Raw genomic sequence first — 20,555 nt, 5'->3', positions numbered from 1 at the left:
AATATCAGTCATGCTAGTTAAACAAAGGGTCAAACTCCTGAATAACACAAATAACTGTGGAAATATCTTGTGTGTTGCAGGTATCCAGGTTACCATGTTAATGACAAATTTTTAAATCATTATGGGACACTTCTTATGTAAAGAGGTTTAAATGAAACCCTTTAGAGGCTTACTTAGATATAGTTCAAAACACAGGCTAAAAGATTATGGATACCATAAAGAATTTAAGAACACATTTGTTCTCTGAGTTGCACTGTTTTTCTTGTGCAACAGCCTGTTTTCATAGAACAGAAGTAACTTGTACTTAGAAGGAGCCTAGCCTCATCCTTAATAGAACACCAATAATGCAATACATCATATTTTATTAATCCTTTTGTTATGAGTGTAATGCCTTAGGTGGTGGATAAGGTATATTTGTCACAGGAAAATGAGATTGTCTGCACTGGAAACACAATCTATTATTTTTGTTCTGGCTTTGCAATTACAATATAGACATTGTGAAAGGTCTGCTTGGGCTACCCACCATTCAATAAATGACACTTCAGATTCTGTACTTTCTTAATATATGCTTTCTTTTCCTGTTATTTCTTATGTGCCACTGGGAAAGAACACGCTGCAGAGCACTGCAGTCTGCTGTGCTGATCTGAAACACAGCTCAAAACCTGATTTTTTCTAAATATATGCAATGAATCTGCATGGCAACCAGCAAATCACATGAATGAGAATTCAGCAGCTGTAAATGGACTCTACATGAACAGCAACCTACTGCTTACCATACAAGCTATATCAGAAAAATTTGGTTTGATGGTGAATGAATAATAACCTTCCAAATGTGGTTTAAGATTTCTTGTTTCTATTGGTTTCAGAACATACAAGAAATAACACTTTAAATGGAGAGGGATTTCACTAATATTTGTTCTTATTTTCAACCTTTGGAGTGCAGCATGTTGCACCCAGGGTATATACAGCACAAAGGATGTTTACATCACTCTCTAAACAAAAAAAAAGAACACATAAAATTTGTTTTCTCTTGCCTGACTTGCTTACAATCAGACATCTCAGAGGCAGGCTTCTTAATCCTGAGCCTGCTACTGAGCCATTACAAATTACTGTGCAATCAAAAGATTGCATACTATCTCTTAGTTCATTAAGTCACTTACAGTCTATTTTTCTTTAATTAAAATTTGAGACGTCAACTTACCTGACAAGTGAAAGCTATTGGGTCAGCCACTTTCTTTAAAATGGGTTCAATTTCCTCTAGTGCAGTATAGTATTCAATCTGTGCTGTCCTCTTAATGACTCCCCCACAGTAGACATTTACATATACAGGGCCAGCAGGAAAATCTTATAAAAGAACAAATCAGAACACCAGCTGAAAAAATTTTATAGTCCCAGACCAGAAATCTCAGGGAATGAGTAAAAAACAGAGAATATCACAGAAAAACATAGAGTTGATGATCTGACTGGATTTGCATTTCACAGATGATTCAGTGTAGTCAGTTTTTTTATTCAGGTCTTGCAGTCTAACATCAGAAAGCTGACAAAAGAAAATACATATCTTTAAATTTGTATAAAGCAAAGCTATTGTATTGCTTCATATTAGAAAGGAGATGAAAACAGAATGCTTAAAATTTCCAACTGCCCTTTAATAGACTGATGACCTATAATCAGCTCCCTTATGCCTACATGTTAAGGAAAATGCATTTATCACAAATAGAGCAAACGCTATTTATCTTATGAAACATTTTTCTTAATTGCAGTCAACGTTTTCAAAATTGTATTTGAGCTAGGCTGCAGAAATTGCAGTATAATTAATCTATTCCAGTTGTTTACCTTGCAAAAGCCAAGGAGAGAGGCACTTGTAGTCTGTTACTTAGGCATGATTTGCTCTGTGTGTGCACCACAAGCCTACTTTATGAGCACATTTCCCAACCCATTAGTGCTTGTTGTGCTGGGCATTCTGCTGGACCATACTAGCACAGTCTTCTTAAAATACTAACTCTGCCCACAAAACAGTGAAAAAAGGGGTGATTCTGAAACTGGAGAAGAGGAATAGGGCCAGAGAAACTAGACTAATAGTACATCACATTAAATCACTTAAATGAAAACTGCCCAAATGTGGGCTTTAAAAAAAAAAACAACCAAAAAACCAACAAAACACAGCATTTCTCCTACAACATCAGATCAGATGGACCCAAAACAGGATGATTCCAGATTTCCACTTTTCCAGGTTTTAAAGCAGAATAAACATCAAACACAAATGATATATGAAGCATAATTAAACTTAGCTACATCTCTCTGACAATTTCTTCATATTTCATTAACTTTTCACATTTTATTTCTTCACCTACTATAGAAACCTTTTCGTGATCAACAGTGTTCTCACCAAAAAAAAAAAAAAAAAAAAAATTGGAAGACTTTTAAAATCTGTACAAGAAGAGTGAGCTTTTGTTCTCTGAAATGCAGCTACAGATGGAAGTTCACTGTTTGTTACGTACTTTCCAGTCAGATGTCTAAAAAACTCTCTGCACCATCACAATGATAAAGAACTCTCAGCCCTTATGTAGCCATTGTCTCAGGACAGTGCTCAGGATGAAAATCTCAGAATCAATTAGGTTGGAAAAGACCTCCAAGATAATTGAGTTCAACTTCTGGTGGACCACCAACCTGGCAATAAGACCATGGCACATGTGCCACATGCAGTCATTTCTCAAACACCTCCAGGGATGTGACTGCTCCACCTCCCTATGCAGCCTGTTTCAATGTTCAACAAATATTTCTGTGAAGAAATTCCTCCTGTTGTCCAACCTAAACCTCTTCTGGCACAGCTTGAGGCCATGTCCTCTTGCCCTGTCACTGATAGCCTGGGAGAAGAGATCAAATCCCACCTGGCACAGACTTGATTCAGGTAGGTTTTAGAGAGTCATCAGCCTTATTCTCCAGACAGAACAAGACCAGCTCCTTCAGCCACTCCTCATGTGAGGTACTCTCCAGACCCTTCCCCAGTTCCACTGTCCTTCTCTGGACACAATCCAGCACTTCAGTGTCTTTCTCAAAGTGTGGGGCCCAGAACTGGACACAGCACTCAACTGGTGCAATCTCACCAGTGCTGAGTCACAGAATTACCAAAACATAGTTCGAAGAAGCCACAGTGTAAAATTGCAGCCTATTATTGTATTATTTCCTCCTATCTAAGGATATACTGCAATAATTTTATAATAAAATATTACATAAGTTCCTCTGGCAATTCACAGCATGCAGCCCAATTGCAAACTATACTCTGAATTCATAGGTGAGAAATGTTTTAATTCTTGACTCACATCAAGAATGGGGATAGGTGTGCCCCTTAAATCTGCACAGATCTTCTAACTGAGAAACTATTAAATAGTTGAAACTGTTATCAACTAGTTATGGATGGAGCAATAGAAACAAAACATTAGTAACTAGCAAAGATGAGTGATACAGAGAAATTACATGAATGTGCACATGGAAAAGAAACTATTTCCTGCATCAGTAAGAATTATGGAGACGAGAACAACCAGATTTACTACATTAAATATAAAATGACACATTTAGTAACAGAGTAATAAGAAAATAATATTAGGTTTGCATCTTATGGCAGTAATTTTGGAGACTGTTAATCTGTAAGTAATCAGCGACATTTTAAGACTGCCACCTGCCATTTAACCACAGAAAACCAATCTAATAGAACCTAGGTTCCCATAAATCACAAGGCCTTGCTTCTCTGCATTATTAAAAGTTGTGTATGCAAAACTCACTTACAGGAAACACCCATAAAATAGCAGAAAGGGAAACTACTTATCAGAAAAAGTGAAGGGAGTTGAAACTTTTTAGTTTTTCTTAAAGGTAAAGAATATTTTTCTTACCTAGGGCTTTCACATATTTGACCTTTTTGTTCCAAGAGGCAGTCTGCATTCTGATTTGTTGATTATCTGTTATGAATTCAATTTCTAGAGTTTCTTCATCCATTTCCTCTTTCAACAGAATGAATATTTCACCAGGGTTCTACAAAATTAAAATATGTTCCCATTAGTCCTTCAGAAAATTATATTGGAAGTGTAACATTTTATTGAAAGTGTATTGAAAGAACTTCTTTTCACCAACAGCTTCATGAAAAAAAAAAAAATCACACTACCAAAATATGATGGTATCTTATGACTTCCTTTAGTATTTTATGAGCATTCCTTTAGTGTTTCCTTTCTTACATGAAAGACACAAGTAACATAGTATTTTAAATTCAGCTTACATAAGAATATTTTAAAGCAGTATTTTAAAAGCACATGTAGGTGAAATGTTACATTTTCTAAGGCCCTTCTACAGCCTAGAAGAATGACATCCCTCCTAATAAGAATAACTTAAAATACTTTAAAACCATTTAACCTGTTCCAGTAAGGTGACAGTAGATAGAAGCAGCAGCTGATGTGAGACAGTAGCCCTCTACTACTTCCTGAACAAAGTCATTCCCTTAGAACTGTACTGATCTCAACAATGAAATAACATGTGTAAATCATCTTTAAAAGACAGACAGCAAGCAAAATCTATGTGACTTTCTATGTACACTGCAACCTCCATACTTGACTGGCCACTCACATGAAGGAATGCAGTGCTGGATTTTTTACTTCCTCCGTTTATGCTGTCACATGTTCCTTACAGCCGCTCTGATTAAAAGCACATATGAACATTTATGTCCACTGCATATGTATGCAAACACATACATATAAATATTTCTGATTTAATTTAAACTCAAACTAGGTCTGTGCTGACACAAGCCCTGTGTAATTCATGGTATGGGCACATATGCATGTATACATACACCCATCCTGGATTCTTGCCAGGACAAACCCACATCTCTCAAGAAGCGCTTGATTACTTGCTCCCTCTGAAGTATAAGGCCCACATGACAGTAATACTTCAACTCAAGCTGCAAAATAACTCTAATAGAGCTGTCTCCAAATGACTTTACTTCCAAATCTTCTGACTGCAGCATGGATGCAACACAAAGGCAAAATAAATCCCACTGCAGTCTAGGTGCACTCTCATTTTGGTCCCTTGACAATTTTGGAAACAAATAGCAGATACAGCATGAACGAGATTACACCAGGAGGAGGGGAAGAACAATGACTGTTATCCCGAAGATTTTATCATCCAGAAGTCTTACCTCGCATGATATTCTTCTTGGAAGCACCAATATTGACTGCTCGTTACTTTCTAATCTTTCACAAAGTACCTCTGTTTTAAAAGTGAAGTCTGTTTCTTCTGATGCTCCCCTGACACCTGACAAGTTAATATCAGAGATAGTCTGGTCATCTGAAATAAACAATGAGAAACGAGAACATTGTTAATAATCCCAAACCAACAAAACATGGCAATGATGTGGTTTCCAATGTAATGCTTGTATGGGACTTGGAGTCACATTAAGGACAGCATATGAAAGCCGGGCAAAATTCCCTTAATGTAAATGTGATGAGATGTACTCCTTTTATAAAGAGCTTGCCTCTGAAGTTTTGATCCTGCAGCCTTGATTTACATGAACAGGCTCTGCACATATGCTTTGTCTTCCTAAAACAAAAAGGGACATAGCCTTTAGACTGATAGTCTGTTCACAAATAGTTGTGAACAGTAAAGTCAAGGGGATCACCCAGTTCTGACATCTCAGAACGCTCATACACTAGGATAAAACAGGATTTTTACCACTCTTCCTTTCTTTATATGCAAATAAGCACATGCTATATGTTTACAACATCAACCCACCTGTCTAGAGGAAGCATTTACATGAGGCCAGTGATACCTGTAACATGGTACTATGACAGCAGGCACAGATTTCTCTGGCAGAGATTCCATGGCCTTTGCCTGCCTGAATGGACAAAAGGATGGGTGGAAGCCATACATTTTTTTTTAAATAGGATAATCTGTGTTTGGAAATGCTATGCCAGTTATAAAGGTAGCTTGCAGTCAGTTTCTTTTCTGTTTGGCTGTACCAGAAAAGGCCCAAGAGCTTTTAGTGAATATAGTGAATCCTTCATCACATTGCAGAATTTTAATCATGAAAAAGAACTACCAACTAACCACATCTGCAGAGCTCTGACTAAGCCTGGGTTTTAGCAAAGGTATCCTTTACCTGCTATGTCTCAGCTGTATAATTGCTCCTGCTTTCCAGACACTCTATTACCCTGTGTGAAACACTCCCGCCACCCATCTCAAAGGACTGCAGCAGCTCTTCATCACAGAGGATTAGTCAGTATACTGCAGTCACCTTGTTAGGTTATTGATATCATTTCATGCAGTCCAGAGTTTAAAAATCCAGACTGCCTGGTGAGACAATATCCTGAGAGACATCCACACTGTCTTGCATTACTGTAAATTATGAAACACAGTCAATTACATTCAAAGATACAAGGAACTTTTGAGGTACATATTTTCCTCTTAAATGGATATAGAATATTAAAATAAATTAGTGATGGGCAGAATGCAGAACAGTAGCAATTTGGCTTTGCTCAAAGAAGTACCACAGCCATTTTTCACTTTGAAAAGGTGCCCAAGTGACTGAGGTACACAAACCATAGAGTGCTCCTAAGTGGCACAGAAACCTTTCCAGACAGTGTCAGTACTGGCAATGTACAATTAGCTTTCTCAATTCTTGCTTGCCTTTACTTCCCCCATATGCACCAGTTCATTGGATACAGAATGTTTTCTTGCCTTACCAATCCTGCCTTCCTTAAGGCATAGATTTAACAAAGTACCACTATAATAAATGTGTCTGCTAAATGCAGCTATGCCACGGCATCCTATGTAGAATCTTTTTTTTATCCAGGGATATGCCTTCACTGTTGAAGGAAGGAGGGAGGGAAGGAAGTCAAAGGTCCATGGTTCCCTAAAGAAGCTGAAGTTTCCTTCAACATTTAATCTAAGTTAAGCAGGTTCAATAACCATCACTAGCTAGTAAAAACTGCCCATCCTTCTCCCTCCTATATTCTCATGCCTTCAAAGCAAAATAATTCTGAATTAAAGCTGTGAATTCAGCATAGATTGTTAAAATTACACTGAACCTACAGGTAGATGTACTTTACTAAAGTAGTATTAATTCCATTTGCTTTAATTTACTTTAAAAATTAAATAGGCTAGACTGAACAAAGGCTATTCTGTTTCTGAATGAAAATCCACACACAGTTCAATGAAAGTTTAACTAATCCAGCTCAGAATACAAGCACAATAATTTCTCTGTTTATCACAGTGAAAACTAGACTTTATTTAGCCCTGAATTCTTGCTGAGGAAAACAGTTATGATATTTTACAGCAGCCTTACAGTACCTAAACAGGGCCATAAAAAAACATGGAGAGAGATTTTATACCAGGGCATGTAGGGAGAGGACAAGGGGGAATAGGTTCAAACTCAGAGGGTGGATTTAGGTTAGATATATTAGGAAGAAATGCCTTACAGTGAGGGTGGTGAGATACCAGCACAGGTTGCCCAGTTGTGGATGCTCCATACCTGGCAATGTTCAAGACCAGGTTGGATAGGCTTTGAGCAACCTGATCTGGTAAAAGGTGTCAATGTTTATGGCCAGCGGATTGGAACTAGATGGTCTTTAAGGTCCTGTCCAGCCCAAACCTTCCTATGAGCCTGTGATTATGCATGTCCACAGCACATATTTTGGGAATGTAGTCACATTTTAAGTTACTCATAAATCTTACACACACAGAATCCACTTCAGAAGATAACTCATATGACGTACATGCTGCTTCTGAATTTTTTCTGCCACTTTAGGCAAAGGAGTCTCGCAGAGACAAGAAACATTCCACTATCAGATTGACAAAATGAAAGGAATTAATAACAACTCTGGAAGGCACTGGATTCTCAGATGTCAGCCATCTGTCAGTGATTGTTCTTCAAGGATCACAAGGATGCATTCTAATCTATGTAAAGTTCATGACAACTTTATTTCTACAGTCTCCACCCTACTTATAAAGATGATAGTCACTTTTACTTTTTAATGCCAATAATTCATCTACTGAGAACATTGATCCTATTGCTAATAAGTTGGTTTAAATTAGGATAACATTTTTCCCCTGTTTGATTGCACTTTAATATTTTTCATATGCCTAGTGACATCTAAATGCAATATCAGAACTTCAACCCAGTCACTAATGTGATAGAACAGCTCTCCTAATAATAGACAACTGATAAATGTGGCTCTTACAATAAAGACTTGGATATTTAAGAGGATTAGGATTCCCCTGCTGACTTGAAAGTGGCTATCAATTTATTGGCTAAAAACCATCAAGCAAGACCTCCTTCATTAAATGTAAGGTCCACCTGACAATCAATGAACCATGTACAACAGTCCAAGAACCACCAGGATCTATATCATCATTGCAATACAGGCACCTAAGTTTGGAGCCAATATCAAGCCCTCAAATTCCTACAGGCAGTTGCACACAATCTGTCCCAAAATGTGGAACATGAAACGACGACATGAAATACTATTTGTCAAAGCTGAACAAGCTATACACCAGAGATTAGGCAAGCTTTGGCTTGTTGGCATTAACAGAAACAAAACAGCTCATAAAGGTATTGATACTACAATAATGAGACTGTAGTAACACAAATGGAGCAATGATAGACAGTATCTGTTTTATGTAGGCAGAAGGTGTGCCAGATGTTCAAGTTTTTGAACATTTAAATTTTGGACATCTTCATTATTTTTCCTCACTACACTCTTGGTTTAACCTGAAAGCAATGGCTAAGGAGCTCCACCAATTCCTGAGGCTTTCGGAAAAATTCAGAATTTCCAACTGAGGGTGAAGATTTTCTTAAAAGAAAAATAAAAGGAACATCATTATTATGCTGGACTGTGTAAGAGAGAGGATTTGTTAAAGGGTATTTGTTGCTTGGTGAATGTGTTCCTTTAATGTTTTATATAATGATGACCTATTGGTGAGGTTTCTAAAATGTAGCAGTAACAATTAAAATAATTGATGAATGAAACTGGACCCTTTCTTGTAGGATCAAAGTATAAGAAATTATTATCTATATCCAATGATGCACAGACAACACTATGAGCCAGAAGCTAAAAAGAAAGGAAAAATCTATTACAGTCTTCCCTTGAGTAAACAGGGCAGAACTACTGGGCATTATCATCTGTTATAGAGGGTAATGCTTAATTTTCATCAGATTACTTTTGTTGGCTTACTTTTGACAAATATCTGCTGCTGATGGCCACATCGAAAGAACTGATCTTACATTTGCATTCATTTTAAATACTAAAATATAACACACATTTACTGTAACTTAACTGGGGACAGCGCAGATATTTTTAATTTCACTTCAGTCTTTCCTAATTCATGTAACTTCAATTCATCAACTCGGTATCTTTTACATAAGACCCTTTGGAACACGTTGTTACTTTCAATTGAACATTTTGAACTAAATTCACAGAATGACTTTAAAATTGTATTCCTTTACAGACATAAACTGAGAAATTTTCATAATGCATCTCAAGTCTCCTGTGTATTTAACAACTAATGCTTCACCACTGCTTCTAATCAACTCTCCCACCACATCTAACTTCTCCCTCACCCCCAAATTCAAACCTTTCAAATACACCCTTCAGTCATCCTTACTGCAGCCTACATGAGAATTAGAAGTGTTTTCTGTCTTTGATTACTTGGTAGTTGCTGCATGTTTTGAGTCAACAATGTATGTGACAGATTTAGGGCATTAAAAATAGCAGAAAACAAACTTATGAAAGATTTATGTGTTTTCTGAGGCTACCCATGAAATGAATCTCTCCATTAAAATTAGGCTGGTTTCAGAAAAGCAAAATGCCTGCTAGCTTTACAAATTTCAGCTCTTCATCAAGTTTTGCTAAAGCAATGCCAGCTGAAGAACTTGAAACTGCAATACAAAAGAGGTCCTCAATTAGATCACACATCATACATGGGAAATATGGGTAAATCAAGTTAGGAAGATGACAAGGAATGGGAAGTTCATCTAGCATGTGTGGCCACCTGAAAGAAAAGTCAGGGTGTTCCAGTGTCAACGATTTTTAAAAAAGAGGATTACAGCAGATCCTTTAAGTACAGGAGACATCCTGCATAGTATGGTAGGTGCACTCTCCAGCACAGCGTGAGGTAAAGGCAGAGGTGGTGCCAGCTGGGTTCTGTGAGGTAAAACTGAAAAGGTTCCCATGAAAAAGTGACTTCCTTGCAATCCAGAAGCCTGAAGTCAAATGGTTCTGTGAGTGCCCAGCAGAAATATGGTTTAAAGAACCATACAGGAAAAAATGAAGTAACTGCCTGTAACGTGGGAAAAAAAACAGGATAAAAAGACATATGCACATCATGTTCTTCTTGCAATTCACCACAAGTTTATCATAGATATTTATGAAAGCTAATCCTGTTAAACTGTGGGTATCTGTAAATGCTGTATGAGCTCAGCAGAGAGTGAAGCAGAGTGGGACTGAAAGGGAGCCTCTAACTGCACAAATTGCTCTATAAATTACCTGAGAAAGGCTGTGAGAAACAGGGAGGCAGAAAACATCCACCATGCTGGGCTTCTTTCAGTGGGACTGTCTTCCTTGCATGAATGTGGGGTTTATTCATTTTTACCATAAGCACTCTCTAGATATTATTTCAAAGCAAATCCCCTTTTATGCTCTGCTGAGGGTTTCTTTTACAATAGCAAGAGAAGACTTAGGAATGAAAAGGTTTCCAAAAATCACAGAAAATTATTAATACGTACTCAAACAAAAAAATGTCTGACTTTCAGTCTTAATTTCTTTCATTTGTTTTCTATGATGAATAAATTCAAAACCACCATAAACATGTTTATTAGTGAACAAACTTTAAATAACGCTTCTCTCTATGTTGAGAGAACTATCTTTTGCAAATACACTGACAGTTATTTTTGATTTTCTCAAAAGCATTCTCAGCCCCAGTTTCTCCTGCATGGTTGAGTTCTTCTGTCAAAACCAGTAGCTTTCTGTAAGTTGGCCTATTTCGCCCACATCTCCAAAATATTTCTATTACTTTATTTATGGTGTACAACTTCTCTTGCAAATAAGTATCAAACTGACAGCTCCTTTAAAAGCTATCAAGAACAGTTTTTTATTTTCTGAATATTATATATAAATTGGTGTTTATGTCATCTTAGCAACCAGTGGTGCTGTAGTTTTCATTAATATCTATTTCTCTCCCATAACAGCAATCCCTGAAGCCCCTCACATCTATTATTTTCTGAGTTAACTGTACACATTGAGGCAAAGATTGATTTGCTGTGGAGGTACACGTTCATCTAGTCTTTTATTATCAGGTATGTTTTTGTACACAACAATTTATCACTCTGATATAACTGTAGCCTAATGGAGTCATCATGAACGCATCTAAGGAGAATATGAAAATCTTATCATGTGTAGCCTTTTTGGATCTGATAGTAAAAACAAAAGATCCTGCCTTCAAATAATTCCCCAAACTGAAAAAGGCTATTTATCATGAGTTTACCAATAATCTTTAAGAAATAACTTGCAGGAAAATGTAGGCATTTCTTTTCATATATACCTTCATATGATTGTAACTCTATATTCAGAAGCAATCTAAAGTTATAACAATGAACTGGTTCTAACTGGTCTGTGATTTGGAAGAAATGTTTGATTTTGTCAGTGTTTTAGCTAGGATGGATACATTTAGATGCTTCTTGGGACTGATTTTATCTTTTACTGCCTATCAATTCATTCTATTATTTTTTTCTGCAATGAAATCCATGACTTTCAGCTTCACCAGCAGTAGTGGGATCATGTGGAGTTTGACACATAGCAAGACTGTCTCAAAAGTTTCTATTAGGCATACTGATTAGTTTGGAAATAACTACCTGCCTGAGGTCATTTGGGTGCTGAGCAGAGCTGTTGATAGAGCCCAAGCCTGTTATTTCCAGTTTTTGGAGCCTGCATACTTCTCCACGGAGAAGCAAACTGAAGTCTGCCTCTGTGTGTACCAGAAGTTCAGTTAATGAAGATTAATGATTTATTAAGGAGTCCTTCCATCCACTTCAGAGTTACTGGAGTTCTACCACAGTAAGAACACTTGGGTGCTTCTGTTCCATTTCTTTGTACTATCAGCACACACACCTCTCACCTCAGTTCCAGTGAAGGATTATACAGCACTAAACATTGCTCAAAATGAGATGTCCTGCTGCAACTGAGACAGGCTATCCTCCTGCTACTGACTTAAAAGTACTACTGAAGACAAAAGGACTGATAGCAGAGGCAGCCAGAGTTGTAAGATGTCCAAAATTTGTTAGTCTGATAAAATCCTCCTGCAAATTCCTTATTATTGCAAAGGGAACAGCTGCAGCTGCCAAGCGGCTCCTTTACCTCAAAACTTCAATTTAATTCTTCCATAACTGGCCTGGCTTATACTGCACTCTGTGCTTGGATACAGAAGTGGCACACTGCTGCATTTAAAAATACTCACATATGAAAGGACACAGAGAGGAGTGTCTGAGAAGAAAAACATACTTCAGGGAGGCACAACCCCCTGAAAAGGGGTGTAAGTTTTTACAGGTATCATTCTCAAAGACTGAGTAGCAAAACTTTCTCTTGGCCATGTTTGAAGCCATTCTCTTTATGAAGACTATACTATTCTTTAAAATCAAAAAAGAACATGGATGGAAAGGGATGAAGTTTAACCTAACTGAAGTCCTTTCACAACTGCAGTGGGAGAGGCTGGAGGGAGAGGCACTGGTAGAAAGCATTCTCAGCCTTCATCCTGCTCAGACATGTCATTAATAATATCAAAATGTGTACTGACACAAGACAATATACTCCATGTTACAGCATCCCTTAAATCAATCTGGTAACAAACTAGCTTGGACTGCAGCAGGTAATTTACCAAAGAGGGTGTCTTAGTCTCAGGATGACAGCAGAGCTTCAATACCTGTACAGGGCTCTTATGAATGTCTGGATTAAATTTATGATGCTGTTCTTGATCTGTACAGCTCTAAATTACATGGGATTTGTCTAAGAGACCACATGTCTCCTGTGCCATGCTGCCACAGCTGCTGTCAGCAGAAAGACTCACTCCAGACATGTTTGGTATTAAAGAAGAAAAAAAAAAAGAGTTTTCAGCAGGACTGACTCACTGGGGACAGGCTGCTTTGAAATTTACCTTCAACCTTTAGTTTGAAAAAGCTAAAATCTATTGACCCTTAAAGTGGGCTAAAAGGTACACCACTTTCACTTTCCTGGGAATACAATCAAGAGTGATACTTTTAGACATGTAAAAATCAGGCTAGTTTTCTAATTCCTGATTATTTCCCTTTTGTTAGAGTTATGAATTGGAAGGTAATCTGAGGTCTTCATCTCTTAAGACAATGTCCTTTAATCCAACAGAATAGACACATTTTATTAAAATAGGATTTTAGATAGCATAATAGGAAAATAGTAGCATAGCAGAGGTACTCTTAGAGCTCTTTATCTGCAGAGGGGATGCCATTTGTTTTGTTAAAAAATGCTGGCCTGTCTTCAGCTTAGTTTGGTAAAGGATACAGATACACGTGTATGTACATACATCTTACCTTGATGAGACCTCTGATCAGGACCAAAACATGTCTGCTGTTAAACTTAATAGGCAGACAGCTATCACCCTTTAAAATAACCTTTTGTGTTCCACTTCCCCACCCCTAATTCCTTCAGTTAATTAGTGCTAGGATAAAAGCTTTAGTAGTAAATGTTAAAAAAGACAAAGCTGTTTCACAGGAGGGGAGGAGCCTTTTCAGAAGCTGAGCATCACCTAATGAGTACCTAAATCTGAGTTTAGCTCTATTTTGCGGTTCCACAATAACGCATTCATATTTTATACTGTGGTGACAAGGCTGTATACCCAGATCCTAGTACAATTGCTTCACTTTTCTACCCTAATACAAACTACAAATAATGATACTTTGGGGAACAGAAAATTTCCTGAGGAACCACAAGGGATAGTCTCAAAATATGGCTCTGTAGTAATTATAACAAGTCCTCTTTTTTTACACAGAAACCAAAAATAAAGGAATCGCATAAAAACATCTGTGAGTGGCTGAAGAGCTGATTTATTCTATTATCACCTACAGGACTGAGTCCTCATATATTCATATTATGGTCATTAGCATTCCACAACTGGATCTTTTCCCTCACTCAGCAGCAAATCAATTGTTTTCACATCTGCTTGTAGCTCATATTTCCCCAAAGGATTTCAGTGATCATATTGTTTTTTTCATTTTCCAATGTACTGTCTGACCTTTTTCCTCAAGGCTTTGCACAATTCACTTTAGTCAATCACTTCTTATTGATTGTTAGCGCCTTGCTCATTCCCTATCTTTGTTTTAATGAATATAGGAGTATTTTTTTAGTCATCTTGTTTTTAATATGTCATCTACTCACTGTTCTTTACACCCCTGTTGCTTTAGATTTCTCATTTAGATTTATACTTCTGTTCAACTTTCATTCCAGTTCAAGCTAAAATTCCACCTTCTTTCAACTTATCCCTTTCCTTTGTATGATGCTTGTATCTACAAAACAAACTTCAGCTTTCAGCAAGCCCCTATCCACTTCAGACCTCACCTAAAGCACCATTCTTTTGAGCATTTATAGGGTTCTGGCAAAAACCCTTTATTGGTTTATAATTTCTCCTGACACTTCTGTTCTGTGTGTTTCATTCAATTTAGCACTGCATACACTTGCTTCTTATTAGGAAGAAGCATAGAGAAGAGACAGTCCCTGAAAACACTTTTTCTCAATTCTTCCAAAGTCAAACCCTGTCTGTTTATCTGAAGATCCACCTGCATTCTAGAGGGCACAAATACTGGCTAATTTGCAGCTGCCTTCTTATCTTCCTTGGCTTTGGCTGATGCACTGAATCTCAGAAATTCCAATTGTTCCACCTCTTGGGCTACTTTTCCCTCCAAAGATCTGCAGTGGTACCAGGTAACTATTTCCTGTTGCATCCCTACAAAAGGAATGTTGCCATGCATTTTCTTACAGTTGTCTGGGGGTCAGCCATAACCTCACACATAGGATGCCATTATTGGGAATACCTAATTTCTAACTGGCTTTTTCACTCATCACAACCATGGATCATCCCTTTGGCCCTCTTAGCAATAACTAGACATGGTTAACCAGCAAAGGCTGCAGGCAATCAGTGCTTTCAGGATGACTGCCAAAAGCTGACTGAGATTGGCTGTTCAGGGAACTCCTGCAAAGATTTCAAGTGAAACTTTTGCTTTAAATGCACAGCTTTCTTTGTTGGAAAGTCCCCAAATCCCTTTATTTCAATATCAACCATTCAGTTTACAGTAAACTTGGACTTAAAGCTGCTCTTCAAGCAGCCATAAGAAAACAGAAGTATCCCAGAGGACTATCTCCTCAGTCTTTCTTGGGACTCTTTTCTCTTACCATTCCCTATTTTACTGTCTCATTTTTTGGACATAACAGTGATGAATGAGAGAAATGGTGAGGTCAACTTATTTGGCACCTGGATGATGAGCAGAAAGCCTTCTTCACACCAAGACGCTTCTTCAGTGCACTGACCCATGGCACATCCAACACAGGGCCAAAAGAGACATCCATAGAAACCTTGACAATGGGTCTCTAGGGGTAAACCAGTGCAGCTTTACAGCAGCTTTCTGCTTGAGATCACACCATTACACCCAAGGTGCCAAGAGACTCACAAAGCAACCCTTACCAGAATATGGAAGGGGGTTGAATAGGAAAGAGAGCCACTAACCTCAGAGTCCAGCAGCACAGAACTGCTATGCCAGGAATTCTGGAATATTTTACTTGTCCCTTTCCACTGGTAAGCATGCTGGTGCTATTAAGCCAATTACTCTGCATCAGTGTCAACCCAGAAAAATGTTCTCTAAGTAAGAACTGAGGATAGGAAACATGCTATGTAGCTCTTTACTAGAAGCAATTCAAGATTTTGCCAATCTGTAATTCCTACTAAAACTCTTTATAAACTTTTCCAGCCACAAATAAACTAAAATGGCAAATGTCAACAGGAGCTGAAGCTGTGATGCTGATCTTCTCCCAGCCACTGGCTGTCAGTGAATGATGCTGCAAGTGTGATGTGAGTAGGACTGATGTAAATGATTTTAAATCAGCTCTTATAAGCAAAACTCCTCATGCTGGGAAAAGGAAAGGAAAGCTCTCCATGTCTTCCATAGTAAAAAAATACTGTATCTCCTCCCCTTTTCACACCTCACAAGATTGTGTGGGTATTGATGTGGGGGTGGATGTCTGAGAATAAGGCATGTTCCTCTACAAAATTGTATGGTAGGAGTGGTTTCTTGACTTTCATGTCTAATAAGAGGTAAGAGAACAAATTTAATTTTCTGAAAAGTACTGTCTTTGTTCTCTGAAATGCAAGGGAAATTCAACTCACCATCTGCAAGAACTGCTTCATAAATGTAAGACACAGAATCTCCAGGATTTTCATCCCATGGTTTATCTAGGAAATAATAAAAAAGAAGAAAGATGATTTTTAAAAAAGTGGAAGTCAGTGTGATATTAGGATTAAAATCTATATGTATTTTAAATGTAAGATAAAGCTATTTAAAGCTATTATTCTGCAGATAGAAAAAGAAATCTTAGAACAAATCCACAGGATAGTACAGAGGAATAAGCCTAGAGAGATCTTTAGTTGCAACTGTATTTACCCCTTTTCAGTAACTGTCCCTTTGACTTTTTTTCAACTTACTAGTGCTGGTGAGAAATGCATACTTGAGGAAGACTTTTCCCTGGAAGTCAATGCAACAAACAGTGGGAGAGGAGTTGGGAGTAAGGAAAAAACAGAATCATGTGCGGTAAAGTGAGAAACTGAAACGGATGCAGACACTTCCATTTGGAAGACAAGACAACTGTTCAGTACTCCATTTGATAATACAATCGATCTGGTTACAGACAGTATCACAGAATCAGAGTGATTTGGGTTGGAAAGGACCCTGAAGAACATTTAGCTCCAACCCCTTAGCCATGAGCAGTGGTCATGGTCCAATAGACCAGATTGCTCAAACCTCATCCAACTCGGGCTTGAACACTTCCAGGGATGGGGCATCTACAGGCTCTCTGAGCAATCCATTCCAGTGACTCACAATTGTCATTGTAAGGAACTTCTTCCTTACATCAAGCTTAAACCTACCCTCCTCCAGTTCAAAGCCATTCCCCCTTGTCCTATCCCCAGAACCTTCTATGCTCTGAGCTGAACAACACCAGCTCTTTCAGCCTGTCTGCAGGAGAGGTGCTCAGTACTCTGAGTATCTTCATGGCCTCCTCTGGACTTGCTCAAGCAGGTCCACATTGTTCATATGTTGTTCATTCCAGAGCTGGATGCAGCACTGCAGGTGGGGTCTCACCAGAGCAGAGGGGCAGAATCCCCTCCCTCACCCTGCTGCCCACACTGCTTTGGATGCAGCCCAGGATGCAGTTGGCTTTCTGGGCTGTAAGTGCACATACTGATCTTCTGACCAACCAACACCTGTAAGTCCTCAGGGCTGCATTCAATCCATTCTCCACCCAGACTGTATTTGTGCTTGGGATTGCCCTGACATGTGCAGGACCTTGCACGTGGCCTTGCTGGCCTTCACGAGGTTTGTGTGGGCTCACTTCAAGGTCCTTCCAAATGGCATCCCTTCCCTCCAGCACGTCAACTGCACCACACAGCTTGGTGTCAGCAGCAAATATGCTAAGGGTGCACACAATGCCACAACAAAAGATGTCAAACAGCATCCAACACAGAATCATGGCACGGGTCTGGTTGGAAGGGATCATTGCGGCTCATCTGGTCCAAACCTCCCTGCTCAAGCAGGGTCATCCTGAATTGCACAGAATTGCATCCAGACAGCTCTTGAATATCTCCAGTGAGGGAGACTCCACAACCTCTCTGGCAATCTGTTCCAGTGTTCGATCACCCGTGTAGAGAAGTTTTTCTTTCTCACATTTACATGGAACATCAGTTTCTGCCCGTTGCTTCTTGTCCTATTGCTTGGCATCACTGATCCTGCCTCCATCCCCTTGACACCATCCCTTCAGGTAGTGATAAACATCGATGAAGTCCCTTGTCAGTTGTCTCTTCCCAAGGCCCAACTCTCTAAGCCTGTGCCCCATAAGACACTGTATTAACATTTTCAGGACCAAGTTCTGGACTCACAGCCTTAAGTACATAGAAACCCTACCAAGAGCAAAACCTGATTCTGTTTTTCTACTATGAACTTAAATAGGTGTTATACTGCATTTTTTGGGGGGATGAGTGATAATTTCTTTAGTCTGGACCGCAAAACACCCCTTATTTTATCCCATTTCCAAGAAGATGGCACTAATCTAACCTAAGTAACATTATGGTAGGATTACAAATACCAATTTTGCTATAACAACAGTTGTGTGCAAAAAAATATACAAGGGGTACCTTTACAGAGGCCTTCTCTAGATGCCTTCCAGTGATAACTTTTCAGTAATTGTGACTGGTAATCACAGTGCAAGACTCAGTCAGACTCAATAATTCATTACATGAAGGACATATAAGACTACAGAGTCACACAGCAATTTTACAGCATTACCTGCAAAAATATTTGCTGGGAATCTTAAATTATTTGTCAGCTTGAGAGAGTCTCACAACTGCAATTAAATACTGACTGATGAATGGGCCATAAACAATACAAATTTGGTTGATGTCCATTTCAAACCTTGAAAGAGCAGACTAAAAATGATAAAGCCATTAATTTATTTTTAAAATAAAAAAAATTATAAACTAAACAAACAAGTAAAATTGCAGTATGCTTAGTACATGCTGTTGCAATGATGATTATGTTCTAGTCATCTGACTTCTATTATTAACTAAAAGTTTAATGAGTCCTAAATGCTGCTAAAAAATGTAAAAAAAAAAAAAAAAAAAAAAAAAGCTAAAAAACTTTAAGACATCAGTGCACTCACTTTTCTGGGTGTAATAACTTTTCATCCAATTATTGGAAAAAATTAATGGAAAAAACATCACATACATGACACTTACTTCAGAATCCAAGGGTACAGGTTACCATGACTAGCTACATAGATTAGAACATGAGCTGCTAAGAAACATAACAAACCTCACAAATAAACCCTAACAAGTCAAGTCTACTCTGAATTTTGCAGAAAAAAGAGAAGAAATAGGAAAGAAGCCAAACAGTTTAAGCGACAGGGGATGACAGTCTCAACATCTTATCTGGGGTTGCCACTTCCAGACAATCACTTCAGTTTCTCTTCTGGTTTGAAATAGCCAGGATCTCATGTCAGACAAAAGAACTTAGTGACACAAACCAGTTTTTTGTTGGCAGTCATGACCAACCCCCATCACTGCACCAGATGCCTTCTGAATGGAATGGAGAAGCACAGCACCTCAGGAAGATTTAATACTCTGGTAATCTTAGCACTCCCCGCAAAGCAGTTCAAAGACTCAATGTCAGGGCAAAATAGAAATGAGAGCTATACTGCAGCGCACACCAACTAACAAAATGTTCCTTCTGCTCTTGTGCTTATGATACAGTCCCACAGACTGCTTTCATTTTAATAAAATAATTTAATTGGCATTTGAGGTGGTCTACAATAAGCAGATGACATTGCACTACCTTTAAACTCCAACAGCGGTATGCACTGTAAACACGCTGGGGAAGGAGCAAACAGAGGCACAACCATGGTCTCATTTGTTGAAACCTCTCCTGGCAGTGAACAAGGCCAAAACCACCCACATGCTTTTCTCTATTTCCTCAGTCTTGCGTGTCCAGGGGAGAAATCTTCACAACCAAGACTCAGGTCACACACACACACACAGTATTCAGTATTCACAAACAAACAAGACCAAAAATTCTAGTCATTTTCTTCTTCAACTTCAGGGTTTATTAGCACTTTTAGCTTAATTTTCTCATAGACTCCAAGTCAGTGTCAAAATTTAGGTGAAGCGCTTTCCCACTGAAGCCAATGGTAAAGTTCCCACTTAAATCAGGGGTTTAGGTCATCAGCACAAGTCTTGCTCACAGCTTAAGGAAACCCATTGGCATTCATTACTTGTATTTGAGTACCAGTGTGAAGAGGATTTTACAGGAGAACAAGCAAAGCAGTGGAGTCAAAATGTGAAACGTTACTTCAGTATTCAGTGTTATACCAAAACACAATAAAAGTGCCACCACTGTACTAGAAATAAAACAGGAAACAGATACCATAGAAGTTACAATAAAAATGTAATTATTTCTTCCTCTTTTCTGTGGTCTGCACAATGGAAATTAGCCCCCAGTAGCTGAAATGGTTTGAACATCTGCATGAGTTAAGCCCTATTTTAACTCCCAGCCTGCTTTTCCCACATTTACTTATTAGAGAAAAACACCCTCTGCTAGTATCTCATTTGTCTACATCTATACCACACTACTTGTGGCAAAAGTAGTTTTCTTAACATTACTCTTCTTGGTCATTAAAAAACTGCATGCAGATAACAAGGAACACCTTTTAGGTAAGCAATCAGAAATTAATGGCATATTGCTG

General features: G+C 38.3%; 1 protein-coding gene across 1 annotated transcript in view; it reads right to left on the bottom strand.

Moving 5' to 3' along the window:
• The window catches only part of BANK1 (B cell scaffold protein with ankyrin repeats 1), a 133,388-nt gene that overhangs the window by 89,891 nt on the left and 22,942 nt on the right, over positions 1–20,555 (bottom strand). Inside the window, exons 3-6 of the mRNA XM_018926816.3 lie at positions 16,435–16,500; positions 5,180–5,328; positions 3,888–4,026; positions 1,202–1,344 (exon numbers count right to left, since the gene is read on the bottom strand). Coding sequence (XP_018782361.3) covers positions 1,202–1,344; positions 3,888–4,026; positions 5,180–5,328; positions 16,435–16,500 — 497 coding nt within the window. The remainder of the gene's footprint in view (positions 1–1,201; positions 1,345–3,887; positions 4,027–5,179; positions 5,329–16,434; positions 16,501–20,555) is intronic.

The sequence above is a fragment of the Serinus canaria genome, chromosome 4 (genome assembly GCF_022539315.1).
Source record: "Serinus canaria isolate serCan28SL12 chromosome 4, serCan2020, whole genome shotgun sequence".
NCBI lineage: Eukaryota > Metazoa > Chordata > Aves > Passeriformes > Fringillidae > Serinus > Serinus canaria.
The sequence above is the reverse complement of the archived record's forward strand: the minus strand, read 5'-3'. Positions and strand labels throughout refer to the sequence as shown.